We start from the raw sequence: 18,810 nt of genomic DNA on the forward strand, positions 1-18,810 counted from the left end.
ATACAGATATCTTTGAAAAAGTACCTAAAATGGAGGTGTCAGTGCGAGAAAGTACCTTTAGAAAAACAATCAAAACCTCTTCCTCCTTCTTTCAACCCCCCTTCAGCTTCATCAAGGGTTTTTGAAAGCCAGCGAGGGGAAAGGCAGCTCCTTTTAATTACAGAGAGGCTGAAAAGAAAGCAGGCAATGGAGTTTTGGCTGACCAGACCACACACCAAGTGGCCGTGTGCTGGTGTGTATCCAGATATGTGTCCCTGAAGAGAGGCTAGGAAATAATATTGCAGAAGTTACGAGAGGGTTTCCATGAAACTCTGTGGCTGCTTTCCCTTTCTTTCTTTACCTCTGTGCACTCTTTCAGCCTTTACCATTACAGCAACAAGTCTTCACAGGGCTTTGTTTTTTCAGCTCTTAAGAGAAAGAGGCAAGCCACGTGGAGAGGACGTGATACGGTTAATGAATGGATGATGTTTGTCCTGGTCTTAAAATAATAGAAAAAACTCTTCAAAAAATCCTCAGCTCGGAGTCCAAACCGCTGGCAGCTTGTAATTGGCCAAACCTGGCTCCTCTCATCAGCCCTTCCTCTTCTGAAACATACTCCTTCTTGGGACGTCTCTGCAGATAAGTTCAAGAGCTTGTTCGACCCAGAGGACCAGGCACACTTGCCGTAGTCCAGTGCCAAGAGGGCTGTGTTTCTGAGAAGTCTTTGTTTGGTGTGCTGGTGGTACATCAGTACTGGATATTGAATTTGGATTTCATAGAATCATTAAGGTTGGAAAAGACCTCTAAGATCGAGTCCAACCGTCGACCCAACACCACCATGCCCACTAAACCATGTCCCTAAGTGCCGCATCTACACGTCTTTTAAATACTTCCAGGGATTCCAGGGATTTATTGGCTTATCTTATTCTTTGGGCACTTCAGCAAATACATGGAGCGCATCAACGGGAGGAAAGTGGTCTGGCAAATTCAGCTGAAGTATAATGAAGATGGAGAGTCATTCTGAGTAAGGCTGTAGTAATATCCAGTGCATCTATATGTGAGCTGTCGTGTTCCATGCAGTTGCTGCAGCGCTGCTCTCTGCAGGTTATTTCAGTGTTGCCTCAACCCAGGCAATACGACAGCTCTGCATCAGCGGGTCACTTAATGTGGGTGATATTCCTCACTGCAGGGAGTGGCTCCTGCAGGTTATGAGCGCTAGTGTTTGCCAAAGGTAATGACAGCACTCCAACACTTCATGCTTTCTTCAGAGTGGCTCACAAAACCTGCACTGAAGGGGGCTGTTTGGAGGAATGCCTCAGCTTCTGAGCCTGGAAGGGGCTGTAAACTGGAGCTGGGCTTGCAGGAGAGCTGTGGAAGCTGTTCTGGATGGTGGGAGCAGAGCCTGCTAGTTAGGGGATTTTTGGAGGATGCGAGTAGAGTTGATTTGCCTGTTGCAGTTCTGATGAGTGGCTGTTACAAAGGCTTCCTTGCCTTTCTTGTATGCTATGTCACATCTCGTTTCCTAGAAGGACCTGGTACCGGGTTTGCTTTTGATATTGAGTCTTCCAAATTTTAACCGTGATTCTTAAGAAAATAGACCTCCTTTTGAAAGTGAGGGCTGTTGGGAGAGAAATATGGGAGGCCATGCAGGAAATGCCCCACGTTTCCAGCTTTCAGTGCGTGCCGGGATCTGCCAGAGCATGTTTTCAGAAGACCGAGTATTTAGAATCACTTCTGAAGAAAGTGAACAGCTTCTTACAGATTTGGCCAGGTCTGGGTAAATAGCTTGAACAAAAGGAAAAGGCATGTTGAAAGTTTGCCTAAGTGGTGCTTGGCCTGTGGCCACGACAGTAATGCAAATGCCAAGACAGTTAAGAACCATACGTTGGAGACCCTGTTAACTTGGTAACTGCGTCACATTTTATGGGAACGGATCTTATCCTCGTTCATGGGACACAGTACAAAGTGCTTCTGGGTAACAAAATCTTGTTAGAGCTACAGTCTCCCAGAGTGGTTTCCCTATTAACACTTCCACTGAGCATTCCTATATTTAACTGGACTTTTTTTTTTCCCCAGAAGGCGTGTACAAATACACTCTGGGTACAGGTTAAGACATGGAATCAAGAAGGAAGATTTTATGTCCCGTAGAATACGTACTCTGTGAAAAGGAGTATATCAATACTACAGGTGTGTTACATTGGTTGAGTTGCTGCCTGCAGACAATACAGATGCAGCACAGGAAGAAAATTGGGTCTGGAGAAGAATGGATGGAGGCTTGAAAGAGGCTCTTTTCTAAAACAGTTGTCCTTGTGTCTCATCATAATAGCACCTACCTGTTAAGGCCCTGTAATCCAGGCCTACACAAATATTCGGTGAGAGGTATGCCTGATTCTGCTTCTTCCAAGGTAGTCCAGCCAACTAAGGGAGGCACTGTCTTCATGTTACAACAAGGAAACAAATGATGGGCCCAGAGTCATCTTGAGAGCCTCTGAGAAGGTGCTGAACATCAGATCATCAAATCTTGGCTAAGTGCTTTTATCACAAGACCCTTCTTCCCTTAAGAAAGCACGTTCTCCTCTGACAACAATGTCTTACTTTTGTCCTGGGGGGGCTTGAATTTATTTGGAAGCACATCGTTCAGTTAGAGATGTAATACTAACAGACGGATACCCTTGGCTTACTTGCGCTCATGTTTGCTGCTATTTACAAGTTTGGCAAGGCAGAGGAGTGTGTTGAAAGCCTCCTTTTGACGGCAGCCGGTTGGCAAATGGTCTGTGCTTCACATCCCTTCCCAGGGCAAAAGGCTGGGTCTCTTTGGAGCAGGAAGCACCTTCAGGAATGCAAAAAGCATCGATGCCCTATAGGGAAACAGTGCCAATGTGTGAGTTCACTGAGTACTTGGATGTCCTCGGTCTCCTGTAAGCACCTTCTGGAGCTCCTAACACCTTAAGTGAGCAGCAGGGCTCAGGCAAGACAGCTGAACTGCTTCTTCCTAGGAATCGGGTATGAGAATTTGAAACCCATACCTAATGTCTAGAATTCACTTGGTTGTATGTTTGAAATTGCATGCAAATGTCAGTTGGTTCTGTTGTGTTGTATTAGTGGATAGTGAGTTTTCTCTGAGAGCCCAAACTATCACTTAATTGAAAGCAAACATTCAGCGAAGGTTCTAAACCCTGTGGGAGATTCTTCTTGGTTTTCCATAGGGAGACTACGGGGGGTTTTGGGTTACTTTTTGCAGCTTGTCAGAGGGGTCATATGTACATGCTGTGAAGTTCTAGGCTTTCTCTGTCTGACACAGGCAGGAAAAGCACATGACCATAAAAGACTTCTGGGGATGCAACAGGTGAATGTATTTCTGACATTTAAAGTGGCTCTTCTGCCTTCAGTGGCAAAAAAGGGTCTGTTTGGGTTTTTTGCGAGTCCTCTTCTTATTGACTGTGCTCTATTGCGAAGAAGAGCAGACTGCATCTACACTGGTGGCCACTGCAGCATGGACACAGATTCACAAGTTGGAATACTTTGGATCAATAAACCCTCCTGGATATCTAGCTAAGGAGTTGTGCTGATAGTGTAAAGAAGCTTAGCTTGGAATGGAGGCAACTCTCATTTGTCTGATTACTGACTCTGAAGCTGCCAAAAAAGTTGGCATCTGCTATTAAACAGTGCTGCAACCCTGTATAAGAGCTGTGTGTCTGTTAGGCAGAAGTAGCCGTGCCCTCCGGCACAGGGCAGCTGAGTACTTTGGGCATCTCCTTTGTGCTTTATTTCACCAGCCAACATGTCGAGGGCACGGTTTAATGGATGCTGCTACTGTGCAGTCCAATTCTGCTGCCCAGTTTGGAGCTGCAGAGGTGACGCAAGCTTTAAGAGAAGAAAATGGGAAGGAAATAGGGATCGATCAATGCCCTTTGTGTTTAGCATGACCTTGAGGGCTCATGGGATAAAGGACCCTGATTATCTCTCTGCTTTTCACCCCTGAAGTGCTCAAAGACCTTGGGGGTGGGGGGGATCTTCTGAACTGAGCCTTTGTAGGTCTGTAGCGGGGTTGGGATGTGGGGAGAGACAGCTGTGGAAAGAAGGGAGCTTTTGAGCCTCAGGCCAAGTGGCAAAAACACAGTTTGGTCTGCTGCCTTCTGTGCTGCACAAAGGCTCTTCGTGTCCAGCTGCTGGCATGAATGGTCGAAGCACTTCATGTGCCAGCCCCTCTCGGAGAAGAGGCATTGTCATGGGAGCGCTGGCCGGGATCTGAATTTCACAGCCAGTTTTCATTTCCATCTAGTGAGTTCTGCTCATATCCTAGACTGCCAGACTTTGAAGTCTCTGCCCGTAGGACAGCTGGAGTTGGTGTGGCAGGCCAGGTCAGAGCTATACTTACCAGATGTACCAGGAAGAGTTAGCTAGCTGTGTCTCTCTAAACTCCCGGGGTGCCACGCAGCGGTTTCCTGTGTTACAGGCGGTTGGCTTCAGCCTCCAAGACCTTGTTGTCCGGGTGTGGTGTGACTGTTCAGGATCCAGATGCAGATTTTCGCACCTCAGGCCTGTTTGCCAGTCTTTTGCTGGTTTTGTTCTGCTATTAATGTGGGATGGTGGTAACACTGGGGGGTGCTGTCTCTGTCTGTTCAGACTCAGTTGTTGCCACTGAATTGGCACTAACTGGAAATCACCTCGATGCCAGACAAAGCATCCAAGAAGGGCTGTGTGAGCACAAACTGGAATTGCTGATTCTACATTGACAAAGTCCTCTTTAGCAACTGGGATGGAATAAATGTGAATACAGCCATCTGTCAGGGCAGTGTTTTAGGGAGAACCGCGTGACACGTGGTGACTGTGGCTTGAATGTGGCTAAGAGCATTGCCACCTAATCGTAAGTCATGCCTCTAATAAAGGCAGGTCTGGAGGAGGAGGAGCACACAGTGGCTGTGCTAGCACACTGCTGTTGATGTTTCTGTGGGCTCTTCAAGGCTTGGCACACAGAGATCTCATTGCCAAGTTCCAGCTTGGCCTCGTCTTGTTGCCGAGCTGATGCCGCTGTGTACTCTAGCACAGCTCATTGGATGGTCGGCATTTAATCTGCTTGTGCACACGACCAGCCCCTCACGTGCCAGAAGTCGTGGCTGTTAAAATCCCTGAGAGATGTGGAAATAGCAAAATCCATGGCAGTAGTTACATACATGGGCAACATGAGTGCATCCCAGGGATGGCGGTGACCATCCCGTCACTGTGAGAGGCTGCTGTACTCCTCACAGTGCTCTGTGTGCCCTTCACCAGCCATCCCACAGTCCTGCAGATTGAAGCCCCGGGCTCACAGAATTTGATGTCCTCTGCTGTCAGGCCTTTTGGGAGAGTGCGTTACTGCAAAGTCAGCAGAGTCCTCCAAGGTGGACTTTCATTAGACCTTGCAGTGCGTAGTTCAATGTAGTATTCAAGGGGAGGTACCAGGGAGGAGGTCGTTTCTCACCTTACCTGAGGAGCCAGGTGTCCATCTTGCGTGTGCGAGGCAGGATGGAAGAGCAGCCGGATCCCCTCTGCCAGAGGAGAACTCGGCCACCTTGGTGCTGCTCCAAGCGCTTGTCTAGACTAGAGGAATTTGCACAAAAGTATCCAAATAAAATGACACCGCTGTAAACCCTGTGCAGACTTAGCATGATACCGGGAACCTTAGCGAGTGACAAGTGCAGTGAAATGAGGCCAGCACACACCCTGGTGTGCACATCCAGCTGACACAGCCTGGCTGTGTTCCTGCAGCTGCGCCAGAATCCCCTAAGGCAGACAGAGCCTTTTGCCACCGCTTGCATTTGAGGGCCAGATCTTAACCTCTCTCTGAAATCAAGAGGTAGGATCCAGACTCTGAGGTAGACAGTACCTACAGCCCAAGAAAACTAAACAGGAGATGATTTTGTGGAGCTGGGGCTAGATATCCAATACCATCCAGATATCTGGTCTTTCACTGCATTGCTAACGGGGGCTGTACCCGGCTGCAGAAAGATAGGAGAAATGGGGGCAGAACCACTACTGAGAGCCCCAGAGCCCCTGCCATGGATCCAGCTCTTCCTTCCATTTAACCTTGTGCACAGACCACTGCAGCTTTTCTAATTCCCCACTGCATGAAATGGGTTTTCTGTCTGACCTGGTAGGCTGCTTATACCACCTTGAGTCTCCTGCATCTCACTGTCATGGTTGCTTTGGCAACAAATTGAGAGAGGCTGGGAGCAGCTCAGCACGGTAAAGAACAAGAAATTTGCCCAGATTTACGAATCTCTCCCTGACCTAGCTCGTCCATCAAGCAATGGGCTTCCAGCTATGTCTCCCCGGCTCAGGGGGGCTGCTGCTAGGTGCATTTAAAATACAATTAACCTGCCTCTCAGAGGTTAGTGTGGCCTTCTGAGGAAGGAGGCTGGGCTTTGCCGGGGTGAGGGGGCTCTTGGAACAGACTGATAAAGGCACCCAGCCGTATTCCTTTGAGCCTGGAGGGCACCCCTGGAGAGGTGAAAGCATTAACCCTTTCGGTACAGTTTATAGGATTTGTGAATACCAGGCAATATATTATTGGTTTGGGTGATTTTTTTCCTTTTTTTTTTTTTTAAACTAAGTAGATGATAGCGAGTACCCCTGTGCATAGAAAACCATTCACTGTAAACCAGAGTTGAGGTCAGAGCCTCATCCAGCTGAGAGGGTAAGTAGTGTAGGAAGTGGAAGGGCTGGCAGAGGAGGAATTATTCACCTCCTTTGTGTGAGGTTGTCTGGGAAGCAGAGCGGGCTGGGAGCTTGTGAGGTACAGAGTCAGTTCTTGGCTGAGTAACCTTGGCCAAGGAGCATCCACCCCTTGCCCTACTGTAGAAGTGTGGCCAGCATGAGCGGCATCTGAGTGAACGGAGAGTGCATGGTGCAGCGTAAAGAGGTAGGTGGTGGTCAGGAGGCATCTGGACTCTGAAGGCCAGTGCTGGGTTTCCATTCTCTCATGCTTACAGTCTTGTTTGCCTTCCTTCCTCAGAAGAAACGATGAGGTGACACACATTAAGATCCAGAACACAGGGGATTACTACGACCTCTACGGAGGTGAGAAGTTTGCCACCCTTGCAGAGCTGGTGCAGTACTACACTGAGCAGCAGGGGCTGCTGCGGGAGAAGAACAGCAATGTCATCGAGCTCAAGTACCCTCTCAACTGCCAGGACCCCACCTCGGAGAGGTAAGCCACGCTCTCTAACAGCCTCTCCCGGTGGTGGTGACGCTGTCTTCCCTACTGGCTCAGACCCTACAGCTGCACCCGGCCTGAGTTTGGAAAGGAGCCCGAAACAGAGTGTGTTTGGGTGTGATGTAGCTTTCGTGACCCAAAAGCTGCACATCTCTGGGATGTGGTTCCCTAGCTGCTCTGCGTGCAGAAGCTGGCTAGATAACATTAGCAAGGCCCAGAAGCTGATACTTGCTCAGTGTCAGCGTGTGCTGATAAGCTTTCTCTAGCTTTTGGGCAACAGGGAACATGAGCAGTGTGAGTCCACCTGCAAAGGGTCCTGCAGGTGTATCCTAGGAGGCACGCAGCTTTGGTTTTAAAAGAAACAAAACACATGCAAGTGACTTGCGTCTGCCTGCAGAACGCTGGGTAGAAATGCCCTGAAAAAAGTCTTGCCCCATCCCATCTCAGTCTGCAACTGCTGTTCATCCCAGTAGCAACACACTGTTGTCTTGCAGGGATGGGGATGGCTGACTCGCTGTGAGAAGCGGCTTGCCTCAGGCTACTTCAGGATGTTTCCACTAGCTGATTAGTGACCTTCGTTCCTCCTCTTCGTCTGTGACACTCCAGTGACCCCGTTTTTCCTTTTCCTCCCCCTCAGTTTCCCCGGCGTCACATGCAGCAGCTGACATGGTGGGTTGGAAAGGGGAAAGCCTAGTCAGGCGGCTGGCGATGCCAAAGCAGTCCCCTAATCACTCTAACTTTAGCAGCCGGGGTAAGGCGAAGCTGTGACTAGTCTCGGTTCCTGAAACGGAGCAGAGGCGCTCCCCTCGACACTGTCATGTGAGCCGGCTGGGCCGAGGCGCTGGGAAGTCCCTCCAGCTCACGTGCTCCCCTGTTGCCAGGGAGGTTTCTTTTGCTCCTTCCAGATCGCAGTGTGAAAAGCGGCCAGGCAGCCGCTCACATTAGCAGAAGCTCTGGAAAAGTGGAAACCCCCTTCAGCTGGGTTTCCCCCTCTTCTCCCGCCAAGGAAAGTCTGGCTTGGCAAGGAAGCTCCACAAAGATTTCTGCTCCAGACCACACATCTGGTGGCATCAGGGAGAAGAGAGGGGAAGAGGGTCCAAGTCCTCTAAATATACGAAATGACGGCGGTGTCAGAATAGAGCGGAACGCGTCAGGGTAGCAGTGTTTCCAAGACCTGGGCCTGAATAGCAGCAGTGCTGTAAGCAGGCGCTGAGGCACTTCGCCAGAGGTGGGCCGTTCTGCCCTCTGCAGCAGTGCGACTCGTGCAGCCCCGTGATCCTAATGCCTTCTCAAGCCTGCAGGAAGGAGTCTTGCTCTTCACACGTCTTCCCAGTCAGGCTTGAAATGGCTGCCTTTGCACCATGCTGAGTCGGGACTCAGAAGGCCCAGCGTCACTGACTGCTGTTCTATAAACTTTGTCAGCTGGGACAAAGTTGCTGAGATGTGACGTGATGCCATTGCATCGCCCCTGGAAGGTTATTTTGAGCCAGCTTGGCTGGCCAGCCAGGAGCCAGCGTCTTCAAACTGGGACCTGTGGCGTCTGCCCAGAGCCATGGCTGAGTGTTGATGGAGTGTGGGGATCGAAGGCTCCGAGACAAAAAGAAACTCGTCTTCACTCCAAACTGTTATTTGTATCTACGGAAGGCTGTGGCAGAACGCTAGCCCATGAAGCGTGCCTGCCCCAGATAGCTGCTGTGCGGGTAGGTGAGACATGCTGCCTTGCTGAGCTGCTGTGCAGCAAAGGCCAGGTGAGCTGCCTAGCCGGAGCCCCGAGCTAGCACAATAGTGCTGCGGTTTGAGCTGCAGAGGGCATGTCCAGGAACGGGCAGATTATTCTGTGCTTAACCCCAAGGCATTGTGGCGAGGCTGTTACAGGCTTCTGACCGAGCCGGTTAAAGGATAGCCTGCATTTCACTGGGGCTGCAGTGTAAGTATGTCAGCAGACCAAGAGAAAGGATTATGAGAGATTAGATGGAGAAACAGGGGCACGTGCATGCAAGATGTACACAGACGGAGAGGTGGAGCAACTCATGCCTGCGCAGTGAGGCTTGGGAAGAGCTGAGCACAAACCTCTGCATGTTGTAATCGCCACTGGCCGGAGACGCGGCTGCGGGCAGGGTTGGAGGGGGAGAAGCCTCCTGGGCACAGTGGGGAACCCGGTTTTGCCACTCCGGGCGAGCGTGCAGGGCGCTTCTGTTCTCCCTCAGCTGGACCTGAGCTGAGGTTAGTGACCTGGGAGGGGAGCAGCAGTAACTACAGCTAGGAGGACCCTTCTGAAAATCCTTCCCAAACTGCATCAAAGCATCTTGTTCCTGGTCAGTGTTGCCCATGCTCTGTGCCTGATACTGTGTGACTGCAGCCTGCTGACTCCAAGTGTTCTGCTTTTTCTCCTGTATTAAAAAAATAAAGGAAAACGTAGCCACCTTCAAGTAAGAACTGCCAGAATCATGTTTCTCATAGCTTCGTTGGAAGCTATCCCTCGATGACAGTGCTTGTCATACATCACGTGGCAGTTTAATATACTGATGCCATTTCACATTTGGCTGGAGGATTGAGCAAAGTCCCGACACTTCCAGCCTCAGGCTAAGGTACCGATGTGACATTGCAAAGTGTTGGAGGAAAGTCACTGGAGACTGTTTCTGAAATAACTCAAGACGGTGTCATGCCAGCGGGGAGAGCAGTCAGATTGGGAGCCTAGAAATGGGTTTCCCGTGAACGCCATCCCCAGCAGTGAGTGTAGCTCTTGTCTAAAGGCAATGCTCTGTGTGTTTCTGAGCTGACCTTGCTCTCCATTGCTGCTCCCCAAGGTGGTACCATGGGCACCTCACTGGCAAGGAGGCGGAGAAGCTTCTGACAGAGAAGGGAAAACCAGGTAGCTTTCTGGTGCGGGAGAGCCAGAGCAAACCAGGAGACTTTGTATTGTCGGTGCTGACAAATGAGGATAAGATGGAGACTGGAGATCGGAAACCACACGTGACCCACGTGATGATCCATTACCAGGTGGGAAATGTGCTGTCCCTGCGCACCCTGCGATAGGCGCTGGGTGGGTGACCCAGCTGGGAGCTGTGCATTTGAGTCTCATGGTGGTTTCGTCGTTCTCTCCTGCAGCTAGATGGGAAGTATGACGTGGGGGGAGGAGAGAGGTTTGACACGCTCACAGACCTGGTAGAGCACTATAAGAAAAACCCCATGGTGGAGAAATCTGGAGCTGTGGTTCATCTGAAGCAGGTAATAGTTGCTCTAGCACATATTTGTTGGTCCTGGGCTTGCCCAAACTCCTGGGGGAGTGCACAGATCTGCTCCTGCTCTTTGGAAACGCCCTGTCCCCAGAATATCCTGCTGGCTACTTGTCATGCTTGTCCAGGCTCACACTTGCCAGAGAGGTCCCTGGCCCCGCACTCAAGGTCTCAGGAATGGACCCAACTCCTGCCAATACCCCCAGGGATCAGGGATTTGGGAACTGTTTTTTCCAGTGGAAAGTTCTCTGTCTTTCTGTTATTGAAAGTGATTTCTGTTATGTCTTCATCTGTCTTTCAGCCATTCAATGCCACGCGCATCAATGCAGCTAATATTGAAAACAGAGTGAAGGAGCTGAACAAAATGGCAGATCACAGTGAGAAGGCCAAGCAAGGGTTCTGGGAAGAGTTTGAGGTACAGGATGCTCCTGTGCTGTGTCCCACTTGTGCCTGTGGGTGAAGAATATCACATTTGCATGGGAGTGTCGTGGCTTTCCAGCACTGAGGACCTCTTCTCAACACTGTTGCTCCTTTCCCTGTTTTCTGTGTGCAACTGAGTTACTTCCTGGTCCTTTTTTTCATTGCTTTTTCTCATGTCTGAGGCAGTTTCTCCTTCCTCATCCTAGAACTGCGTACCTTTTGTTCCCTGCAGGGATTTGTGCCTTCTCCCCCCATTAACTCCCTCATCAAGCTGCTTCTTGGCTCCCTTTCCCTTCCTGCCGGCACTCCCTCTGCTCTTCTCAGCATTAGGAAGCCAAGCAGCTTGTCAAAAGAGCCCTTCCTTTGCCTCTGACTCTCCTTATCTGCCCAGAACAGTTTGTTCTTGTGTACTCTGCTCCACAGATGCTGCAGCAGCAAGAGTGCAAGCTCCTCTACCCCAGGAAGGAGGGACAGCGACCAGAGAATAAGGCTAAGAATCGCTACAAGAACATCCTTCCCTGTAAGGAGACACTGAATACTGATTTGTTCTTTTTCACCACAATTTCTGCAGCCTTCTCTGGGGCTAGCTAACGCTGCAGAGCTTTCTGATCATAGCTGAGTTGGAAAGAGGTGTGCACTGTCCTAGTGGAGCGGTCCAGTTAGTTTATGGCCTTCTCCATCTGCTTTCTAACCTGGTCCTTCCCTTTTGCGTGGGAAACAACCGGTAAATTGCTCTCCTCTCTTTGTGCTGTGTGTCCAAATATGCTTCAGATCTCAAGTGTAGTTCAGAAGTCATATGGAGCCAGAGCTAGAGCCTCCAGAGGAAATACTGGAAAACTTGAGTTCAGGCCAGCCTGCAACGCTCCGTATCACTAATATCCATCCAAGTTACTAGACTGGCAGCATAGCTGTGGGACAGGTAGTGTGGACTACTGCTGTCATTAGGAGAGCATTTTATACCCTCTTTTGCAGTAGTTACCCATGTGACTTCATAGCAAGAGCCTTGTGGGAGCCCTTGCTGGGAGCCACTGTGACTGCCCTGCAGCAAAGCCCATCCATGCTCCTACGTGTGTGACTCACTCCTGTGTTCGTTCTGGACTCTCTTCTCCTTCAGTTGATACCACACGGGTGGCACTCCAAGACGTAGATGAGAGCGTGCCTGGGTCAGACTACATCAATGCCAACTATATCAAGGTACTTGGGAAAGGGAAGACACCATGTGGGGGCTGTCTTCAGCCCAGTGCTATGTTTCTGGTGGGTAAGTGCAGTAATGGTGTGAGTCTTGGGGGAATGGCCCGTCAGGACCGATATCTTTCACTGGCTCCAGGCCAAACGCTGGATTTTTTTACTGTAACCCAAGGGATCTCATCATTCTACCGTGTTCTGTTTGCCCCTATCTAAGACTTTATCTCAATCCCCTCCTTTCCTTACCTGTTCAGGAGGTCCTAGGGGACTGACTCAGACTCTCTATCATTGACCATTATCTCTGAGGTCAAATTATAATTGTCGTCTGTAAGCTAAGAGCTGCTTGAAGCTGTATTTCCAGCAATGCTGCTCTGGCACTTAAGCACCAGCCTTTGAGAAACCTTCAAGGTGGCTTCACTCCAGCCATGTCCACCTGCAATTTCTGCAGCGGCCTGCTGGCAAGAGTCTGTTGCGCAGTAATGTGCGTTACAGCAGTATAAAGGTCCCTGGAGGCAGGCAGACCATTTTGCTGGCGACTTTGTTGAAGCTCGTGATGAGAGCGGTTCGTGTCCACAGGTCTGATGAATAGAGGAAAATCAGCTAGCTCAGAAATCCTGCATGGCACGGTGCGCTGACTTTGCTGCTAAAGGTGCACTAAAGCAATTCTCAGTTCCTCACTCCAGCGTCGTTGGCTTTTTTTCCCCCTCTCCTTTGCTCCTTAGAGCATCCCTGAAGATGGAAGGAACTCAGAGCACTGCAAGATCTATATAGCCACCCAGGGCTGCCTGCAGACAACAGTGAATGACTTCTGGGCCATGGTGTATCAAGAGAACAGTCACGTCATTGTCATGACAACCAAGGAGGTGGAGCGGGGCAGGGTGAGCACTTCCAGGGCGCTGTCCCCAAGCCTGAATGTTACCTGCTTCTTGTGCCAGCCTCTTTGGTTGGATACAAGAACTAGTTCTAAAGCCAGGCCTTCAAAACTGAGAGGTTGATGCAGCAACTGCTATGTGCACCAAGCTGGGTAGTTATTAGGGGCTTGTATTAAAATGTGCAGCAGAATCAGTAATGAATTAATCCTGCGCAGTCGACCTACCTATATTATCTTGCCTGGACAATTGCAGGTCTTTATCCATAATGACAGGGATCCAAGTGACAAACTCTCATTTCAGAATGGACTCCATTGCAAATCTGTGTTGTTTTCCACACAGGAGTGGCTTGGACAGGACTGGGATGCTTGAGAGATTTTCCATAGATTCAGAGAGCCTGACTTTGCTCTGGCCGTGACAAAGCATAACCCCTAGGAAGCTGCTTGTCCTAATAGTCTTTAGTTAAGTTGTCTCTGGCCAGCTTTCATTTAATTTCTCCTCTGTCTTGTGATGTTGCTTTAGCTCTTCTTCATGAAAGAAACATACTGCTTTGCTCTGCACAGCCAGTCTCCCCAGCCCCATAAATATTAATGGGGTGTCCCTCATATGACTTGCTTCAAGGCTCTGGGGAATTGCAGGTGGCAGAGAGAGAGAGAGAAAGCGTCGTGCTTGTTACAGCCAAGCTGGAAAGCGGGGCGGGGGGGCGCATTGCAAGCTGGCTGTGTGAGGGACAAAAGTAATTACACAACCTATCTGTGTACCACCTATATGTATTTCACTAAGAGTGGGTTGGTAGGAGCCAAGGAACGCAGTGAAATACCATGCAGAGCCATTTACTGGAACAGCCTTCCTTAGTAAAGAGAGGAGCTAATTATGATTGGCACTAGCAGTTTTGCCTAGGGATGAGGGGGAGGCTGTGCTTGCAGCAGACTAGTGCAGAGATGAGATAAAGATAGCTCCACTCGCAAGCCTTCTTTTGTATTGGCAAAGTCACTATAGCAAAGAGGGGATGGGCTGGAGGACAGGAGGGGTATAGGCAGACTACGTAGCCCCTTGGGATGGAGATTTGACTCAGGGGTTAGGCAATGACCAGATCAACAGCTCAGGTGCTGTGTGTCAAGACTATGCCCTTGGCAAAGCAATGCCTACCTGGGGCTGGGGCTAGCTGAGGAGGGAGATTCCCCTAGGGATCGCATCCTTCATAAAGGAATGGCCCTTTCTGGTACATCCCCAGTTCAAAGTAAATGCCCTGTGCGTATGGCTCTCCTTTAAAGCTCTACGCCGGGGCTGCACACCCTTTGAATGCAGCAGCATCCCTGAGCAACGTGTTCAGGGGTTGATCCTCCAGCTCCCCAGTCTCGACTAATGAGCAGCTATCTGATGTTGCTGCAGAACAAATGCTTCCGTTACTGGCCAGACAAGAGTTGCACCAAGGAATACGGGTGCATCTGTGTGCGAAACGTGAGCGAGCGTGAGGCCCAGGGCTACTACCTTCGGGAGCTGGAGATCTTGCGGACTGACAGGGTGAGTCCTCTGCTGCTGTCTGCCCACTGTGCTGGGAAAGGGCTGGTGTTGGAACCCCCGGGGAGGGAGCTGTGGCTTCTCTGTTTGTTTGGTTTTTTTTTTACTTAATGGTCCCACTGCTTAAGTTCTGGGCCATTTTGCCCCAGCTTTGGTAAAAAGAAAGGAAGGCGAAGCCTCCTAGTAGATGGGGTTTTCTGACTAGGTGGTGGGTCTCTGCTCCCTGCAGGATGAGCGCCCAAGACTGGTGAAGCACTATCAGTATTTTAGCTGGCCAGATCACGGGGTGCCCAATGAACCAGGAGGGGTTCTGAGCTTTCTGGACCAAGTGAATCGGGCACAGCGAAGCATTCCAGACACAGGGCCGATCATAGTGCACTGCAGGTAGGAACCAGTGGGCTGTCAGCGGGGCACTGCAGTAGGGATGGGTAGTAAAAATGTGTGTCTCTTCTTTTTCGTTGCACCTGCAGCTGGGTCATCATGCGAGCTGATGGTGGGCAACTGGGATATAAGTATACGCATGGGAAAATACAGCCCTCCCCCAGAGCCTCACTGGTGATAGCACAGGGAAGAGCAGGCGTGATCTGGAGCTGGTAGCTCTGATGCAGCCTGCTAGGCTCTGATCTCCTAAGGGTCAGCATTTGGCTGGGCTTGTCTTATAGCAGCCGTTCCAAATCTGCCCAGGATGGGACCAGGCATGCAGATGAGTGTTGGAGCTGAGCTGACTAACTCGGGGGAATGTTTCCTCCAGCAATGATGTTTTCTTTTCTCTTTCCAGTGCTGGAATAGGACGCACAGGCACCATCATAGTGATAGATATTCTGGTGGATATTATTCACAGGCAAGGTATGTCTCCCTGTCTGTCTCATGGCTTTCACCGTTTGCCTTGCTCTGACCAGGGATAACCCTGCTCTTGTGCAAGCAGCGGGTACATGATCTCCAAGCAGTGGGATTTGACTTGTCCGGGAAACAGTTGGCACAGGCTTAACCTGAATGCAGGGTGAGAAGGGCTCGTGTACTGTGCCCCGTTCCCCATTTCTCTGTGGGCCAAGAAACGGAGCTCTATCGTAATGAAACGTGAACCCTCTCCAAGAGGGTGTGCACATGGACAGCCCTCTAGTAAGGGAGATGCTGTCAGCGACACAGCACAGGAGAGTCTTCTTGTTGGCATCAGTTGGGCCAGGATTTCAAGGTCTCCTGGAAAACCCTCTTTTATTGAGGGTGGGGTGGGGGGAAACAGGTTCAGTAAGGGTGTAACTCCAGTAGCCCTTTTAGAAATAAGTCCCCCAAACTCTTCTGTGTAGGAGGGCTGTCACCCTTACCTGAAATTCTAGAGCTGTTACGGAACTCTCCGCGGTACCTCTGGGTCTGGTCTGGGAGCCTCGAGGCAGGTGGACCCTCTTCAGCAATGGTTGTATCTATTTCATAAACCATGCACGGGTGGTAAGTCTGGATCTGTAGGAAGTTGCCGCAGAACAGACCTAATTCACCCTCCCCTTGGTCCAAGCAAGTCAGCCCTGCCTCAGCCATTCTCAGTCCAAGATGCTCTGGCAAGGAGAAAAAAGAAATTAAAAAAATCTCCTGGGCACAGAGATGCATCAAATCCTTTCACAGTATTCCATGGCTTTGCTGACACTGTGTTCAGCGAGATACTGAAAGCTTTCAAAGTTGTCCTAAGAAAATAATAATTTTTCAACCTAATTCCCGCTCCCTAAACCTCACCTTCTCGCTCTCGATCAGGTTTGGACTGCGATATTGACATCCCCAAAACTATCCAGATGGTACGCAGGCAGCGTTCGGGCATGGTGCAGACAGAGGCACAGTACAAGTTTGTTTACATGGCTGTTCAGCAGTACATTGAGGCTGAGCAGAAGAGGTTGGAAGAAGAACAGGTGAGTTCTGTTCGGCTTGGTTGGAAAAGCAGGGGCAGAACTTGGCCCACGCCAAACACCGCTTCCACTCCCACCTTCCCCCTGGAGCTCAAATGCTGCCCTGAACACATGGAAATAAATCCACACCCACTGCTCCCCTGCTGGCATATGGGATCTTGTAAGGCTTTCTTCTGTATCTGCTTTGAGTGGGGTCTTACTGTCTTTGCTTTCTCTTTCAGAGGAATAAAAGGAAAGAGCGAGACTACTTGAATATCGGCTACTCTCCTATGGAAAAAGGCAGAGCCAAAGGGCAGCCCCCTTCACCGCGGGCCCAGTCTGTGTAAGCTGAATGTCTCTCTGCCAGGGCTAAGAACTTCCGCAGCAGTCGAGAGAACAGCTTGAGCAAAGACCCCAAGTATTTATCCTTTGCCAGCCTGCCTCTCCCATACCTGAAACCCGGCCGGTTGCTGGCTATCGTATGGGAATGGCTAAAAATAAACAGGTGATCCCACCCCACTGTCAGCAGTGGTGGCAGCAGCCCACCTTGCTTATGGGCTACACTTTTGCAGCTGCTTTGGAAAGGAGAGGAGAAAATAGATCCTGGCCTTTAGTGACTACTGCCCCATATCCTTAGCTCTGGAGAATGTCTCTGGAGCATCTGCTAGAGAGTGAAACTGTGCTACTGCCACTGAGGGAGTTTTACAGCAAAATCTGAAGGAAGATGAGAAGAGAGCAGAGGGAGGTGGATTCGCACCCATGTGGAGAGGGAGCATGTGCTAAGTGACATGAATTTCTTACATAAGCAGAGATAAAATACCCCAAATTATGTTTTTCCCTCTTGCCCCAAGTAATGGGATACCAGTGAATGATGGAGAGGGGGTTATAAGTTGAAGGTGAGTGGGTAGGGACATCTGTCAGTTATACAATATCAGAGCTTTTGGGCACCTTGAATTGCAGGATCGGTTTTGAAAGAAGAGACGGCTAGGGAGGAGCAGAGGAGTGGGTGTTAAAGTGGAGGCAGAAATGCTGTTGCTGGGCTCACGCGGAACAAAAAAAAATCCAACCGAAGAGAAGAGGGCAAAAGGAGATGTCACACGTTCTTCTCTGGGCGTTTGGCAGCCGCCGGAGTGCTGGTGGCTCCTGCCCGCTGTGCCCGGCAGCGCACCGTGCCCAGAGCTGCCTCTGTAGGAAGAGCCAGAGCCCGGCCCGGCAGCCGGGGCGCTCCGGGCCAGGGCTCGGGCAGCTGCCGCCCTGGGAGCCAGGAGAGGGCAGGGGGAGGCAGGGAAGGGCGCTGCTTGGCTCCTGTGGCACCCCACAGGCAGGTGCAGGCAGAGCCGCTCCGGTCCTGCGGCGCATTAGTAAGTGCGAAGACCTTGCTTTCATGCAGCACTAAAGGGAAATCTGGATCCATCGCTGGCGTTACGAACCTGCCAACTCCTACTGGATCCGGCCAGCTGGGATCTTCCCCGCTGGACTCTAGAAACATCCGCGTCCTGTTTAAAATGCCCGACTTTGAAACTGCATCTCTGAATAAATGAGGGCGGGGAGGACTGTGTGGGACTGAGCCGAACAAGGTGAGCTCTACGGGGCTGGTATTGTCGGCTCCAGAGAGCTCCCGTGAGTTCAGCTTCGGGTGTCAAACCCGCTTTAGAGGTACTTGGATCTGGCCCTTGGAGCAGCTCTCTCCTTCCATTAGATTTTGGACAATCCAGAGAAATTGGGTATGTAAAGTAAGAGTAGGAGATACAAGGAACTGTATCCGCTGATCCTGCAGAAACTTTGCATCCGTGAAAGGCTGACATGTGGAGGAAGGTTCAAGGCTCCATCCCCAAGCTGTATTTGAACCTAGGAGGGGCGGCCCAGCCAGAGGGAGAGAAAACAGGGATTGAGAACAGCGGGTAACCCAATGTCGTCCTATCTACAAGGCTGGGGAGGGAAAAAGGGAGCTTGGCTGGGCCATTACCTGCTTCCCACTGGCCACCTGCCTCTGGGAAAAGATCCGGAGCAGTGAGGCTGTTAATAACAAGGCTTTGTTTCTTCACAGGGTTGATGATGAGTCAGCTTCCGTCTACGAGAACCTTAACATCAAAAGCCCAAAGGTTTCAGGGATGAGTAATACAGGGCGATAAAGGAGCCGGAGGTGAGCTGTATGGAGGCTGTACAGGTAGGAATGCTTCCCTTGATTAACTGAGAGTGTCACCACAGTCTGTTTATGTTGCATTTGACCCAGCTCCTCTTCAGCTCAGCTTATGCAGATCTCTGTGGCCCTGCCTGCATCAGGGAAGGCAGCTATGCTTTGATGAAATTTGACGGAGCCTAAAGATGCGGCTGTGGCCAGCTGCTGATGGGGAAGAGGGGGAAATGGGGTAATGAGATCTCAACAGGGAAACACATTTACAACGTTACCAGTGGGGGGGGGAAATCTGCTTTTTGGACTGTTATGTCAGGAAGCTGTCAGACTCAGAGAACAAGACTGTGCTGTGTATGCAGACAAGTAGGAGAGACTTCACACGCTGGGAGAGTCTCAGCTCTGT

At 50.5% G+C, this 18,810-nt stretch overlaps 1 protein-coding gene across 1 annotated transcript in view; it reads left to right on the forward strand.

Moving 5' to 3' along the window:
* LOC143168988 (tyrosine-protein phosphatase non-receptor type 11-like) overlaps positions 1-18,810 on the forward strand; it is a 58,817-nt gene that overhangs the window by 38,479 nt on the left and 1,528 nt on the right. The window contains exons 3-15 of the mRNA XM_076356056.1: positions 6,974-7,168; positions 9,982-10,174; positions 10,283-10,402; positions 10,712-10,825; positions 11,254-11,350; positions 11,945-12,024; positions 12,738-12,893; positions 14,277-14,408; positions 14,635-14,789; positions 15,184-15,251; positions 16,146-16,297; positions 16,516-16,616; positions 18,321-18,440. Coding sequence (XP_076212171.1) covers positions 6,974-7,168; positions 9,982-10,174; positions 10,283-10,402; positions 10,712-10,825; positions 11,254-11,350; positions 11,945-12,024; positions 12,738-12,893; positions 14,277-14,408; positions 14,635-14,789; positions 15,184-15,251; positions 16,146-16,297; positions 16,516-16,616; positions 18,321-18,405 — 1,648 coding nt within the window. The 3' untranslated portion in view covers positions 18,406-18,440. The remainder of the gene's footprint in view (positions 1-6,973; positions 7,169-9,981; positions 10,175-10,282; positions 10,403-10,711; positions 10,826-11,253; positions 11,351-11,944; positions 12,025-12,737; positions 12,894-14,276; positions 14,409-14,634; positions 14,790-15,183; positions 15,252-16,145; positions 16,298-16,515; positions 16,617-18,320; positions 18,441-18,810) is intronic.

Source organism: Aptenodytes patagonicus, chromosome 19 (assembly GCF_965638725.1).
Source record: "Aptenodytes patagonicus chromosome 19, bAptPat1.pri.cur, whole genome shotgun sequence".
NCBI lineage: Eukaryota > Metazoa > Chordata > Aves > Sphenisciformes > Spheniscidae > Aptenodytes > Aptenodytes patagonicus.